At 36.5% G+C, this 2,963-nt stretch overlaps 1 protein-coding gene across 1 annotated transcript; it reads left to right on the top strand.

Annotated features, from left to right (window-relative positions):
* Positions 1-517: 517 nt before the first annotated feature.
* Positions 518-1,537, top strand: LOC131397304 (vomeronasal type-1 receptor 4-like). Its single transcript, XM_058530100.1, has one exon. The coding sequence runs from the start codon at positions 596-598 to the stop codon at positions 1,535-1,537; it is 942 nt and encodes a 313-aa protein (XP_058386083.1). The 5' UTR covers positions 518-595.
* The last annotated feature ends 1,426 nt before the right edge of the window (positions 1,538-2,963 follow it).

The raw sequence follows: 2,963 nt of genomic DNA, 5'->3' as shown, positions 1-2,963 counted from the left end.
GATCTGTAAAGATTTAGTCAAAGTTTATATTTGCCTATAAAATATGTCCTCATAAGTAAGTGGAAACTCATCATTACCAAATTTTAAATAAAGTCTAAGTTGAAATGACAAGGTGCAGAAACAAAACTGAATATTTATCTTCTTTATTTGAAGAACAGAACTAACTAGTATTTTAGTATATTATGGATTAAATGCACCATCTTTGTTACCAGGTTAAAAACCCCACGGTGTTCCCGACCAGTCTGTGAATTTAGAGGAAACACTTAACCTTCTGTGTCTGTGTTGTCCTCACCTTTATAAGGAGTGTAATAGTGACTGCCTCATGAATTTGTGATTAAAAAAAAATTACTGTATCTGTGGCCTTCATGGCAATAATTCATACATTTGAAGCATTCTTTAAATGTTATACTTTCAATGCTTGGAAGCCTAAAAAGGACAGAAAAAAAATCTTTAAGTAATTATTTCAAAGTAGGAGCTGTTGGTAAGTTGAGAATATTAGATTTCTGTCGACATAATACATGTGGCCCACACCTCCTATTCCCCTGCAGGATCCTCTAGCTCAGAAGACAAATATCAGTCATGGAGAACTGACAGGATGGCCACCAGGGATTTGGCAGTAGGAATGATCTTCTCATTACAGACTTTATTTGGAACCCTGGGGAATTTCTTTCTTCTTTACCATTATCTCTTCCTTTATTTCACTGGGTGTAGGCTAAGGTCCACAGATTTGATTATCAAGAACTTGATTGTAGCCAACTTATTGGTCCTGTTCTCCAGTGGAATCCCTGATGCAATGTCATCTTTTGGGTGGTATCATATCCATAACGATTTTGGATGCAGATTTTTCCCCTATGTTCGTGTAGTGGGCAGGGGTGTGTCCATTGGCACCACCTGTCTCTTGAGTGTAGTCCAGGCCATCATGATCAGCCCCAGAGTCTCCAGGTGGCCAGAGCTTAAAGTGAAAGCTCTCAACTGCATTGTCCCTTCAATTTTCCTGTGCTGGATCCTACAAATGCTGATAAATGTCATTTATCCAATGTTTCTGACTAGCAGTGGGAGCCACAAAAACATCACAAACAGAAAAAGTTTTGGATACTGTTCTGCTGTTCGTCATGACAAAACCAGAGATTCATTATATGCAGCATTGCTATCAATCCCTGATGTTTTCTGTTTGGGGTTCATGCTCTTGGCCAGTGGCTGCATAGTTTTCCTCCTGTACAGGCACAGGCGGAGGGTTCAACACCTTCATAGGACCAATGTCTCCTCCAGATCCTCCCCTGAGTCCAGAGCTACCAAAACCATCCTTCTCCTGGTGAGCACTTTTGTCTTTTTTAACACCCTTTCCTCCATTTTTGAGGCAGTTTTGGCTCTTTTTAACTATCCCAACTGGTTCCTCTTAAACGCCAATTCAGTAAGCACCTTGTCTTTCCCAAGTGTCAGTCCCTTTCTGCTCATGAACCATGAATCCAGTATATCCAGGCTGTGCTTTGCCTGCATAAGAAATACCAAATCCCCTAATCTAATGAGAAATATGTAAATTGTATGGATATTTACAACGTTCATTAGGTATCTCACTCATCCTCCTTTAGTGTCCTAAGTGCAATTATGTCTGGCTGACCAGAGAATGTTCACAAGACATGCTGAATATCTTCTTCAAAATAAACGTTATAACAGTAATTGTAATGTAATACTATATAATTTTCATGTATACACTCATGTGATTGATTGGTTACTAATGCTGGCAGTGGAGAACTTCATAATTGATGCAACAATAAACACCAGGTCCTGAAATAATCCGGTTATGATGGAAAAGTCTTCGAGTGCATCACTTAAAACTGTCACAGTAAATTTCCCAGACATGAACTAGACATAAAACTTTTTAAAAATGTACCTAATCATAGAACTGCATGTTGCAGGTCATAATGGAAACTGAAGACAATAGTACTGGAGGGGAAATTCAGTCAATGTGTAAAGCTTTTGAGAATGAGCTATGAGTTTTGTACATTACATCCTTAGAGAGGCTGTAGTCACTCATTTGAAATATGATCTTAGGGAGGGAGATAAGTGTGTTTAAACATTGAGCATTTTCAGGTAGAATTGGCCAGATTGATCTGTAGAGGGGCTAAGGAGAGCATAAAATTATGTTTTAGCTGATTTTTAAACATCATGTAAGTGTGACAATTTTAAAAGACATGAATTGCATGGAATTGGGATCTATAGAAGGAAGATTTTCCTCTTTTGTGAAGATGATTTGGGCATGTTGGCAACAAAGAGGTTTGGAAGAGCACACTCCTGTCTCTGAAGTAAGTATATAGATGGTCATTAAATTTGGAGCATTGTGGCGAGAGCCATTTGAAAGGCAAAGACATGAATCCATTCTGTTTACCTGGAGTTTTTGGCTCCTTGAATTTCAGGGAGCAAAATGAGTATTTCTTTAATTTTAGGAGAGATTTTTATATAGTTTTCTCTGTATTTACATTCTGAGGATGATGCAACGTACTGAGAATTCACTAAATGAAAAAACAAAAATATTTTGACCTCAAGAGTATATAACGAATCTTGTGCCACAAAGAGAAATGCATATTTTAGCTTAAATGAGACACTTAAATATTTAGCACAAATTACACCACAAAACAAATATTGGAAAAAAAATGCATGTATATAGACATCCACATACCTACAATTGTGATTATATACATATATCTGTCTGTGTGTGTATATAAGTGTGATGTGTGTATACATGGATATATTCATATACATATAAAGTCAACTCTCTTTGTTATCCATCATGGAATACATTAGAAATCTGTACATTAAGAAATCTTTAAAATAGTACTAATTACAAATGACAATTCTTAAACTGTATGTTACTTGATGTGTATATTGCTATGCTAGTTGTTTAATTGTTAAAATTCCATAGAATGAATTTTTCACTTTCCTACCCTAATTTTATTATTTGGCCA

This window comes from Diceros bicornis, chromosome 34 (genome assembly GCF_020826845.1).
Source record: "Diceros bicornis minor isolate mBicDic1 chromosome 34, mDicBic1.mat.cur, whole genome shotgun sequence".
Lineage (NCBI taxonomy): Eukaryota > Metazoa > Chordata > Mammalia > Perissodactyla > Rhinocerotidae > Diceros > Diceros bicornis.
The sequence above is the reverse complement of the archived record's forward strand: the minus strand, read 5'-3'. Positions and strand labels throughout refer to the sequence as shown.

Bases quoted from the DNA above. Each gene is read 5' to 3' on its own strand.
- LOC131397304 (XM_058530100.1), top strand. From the start codon at position 596: ATGGCCACCAGGGATTTGGCAGTAGGAATGATCTTCTCATTACAGACT.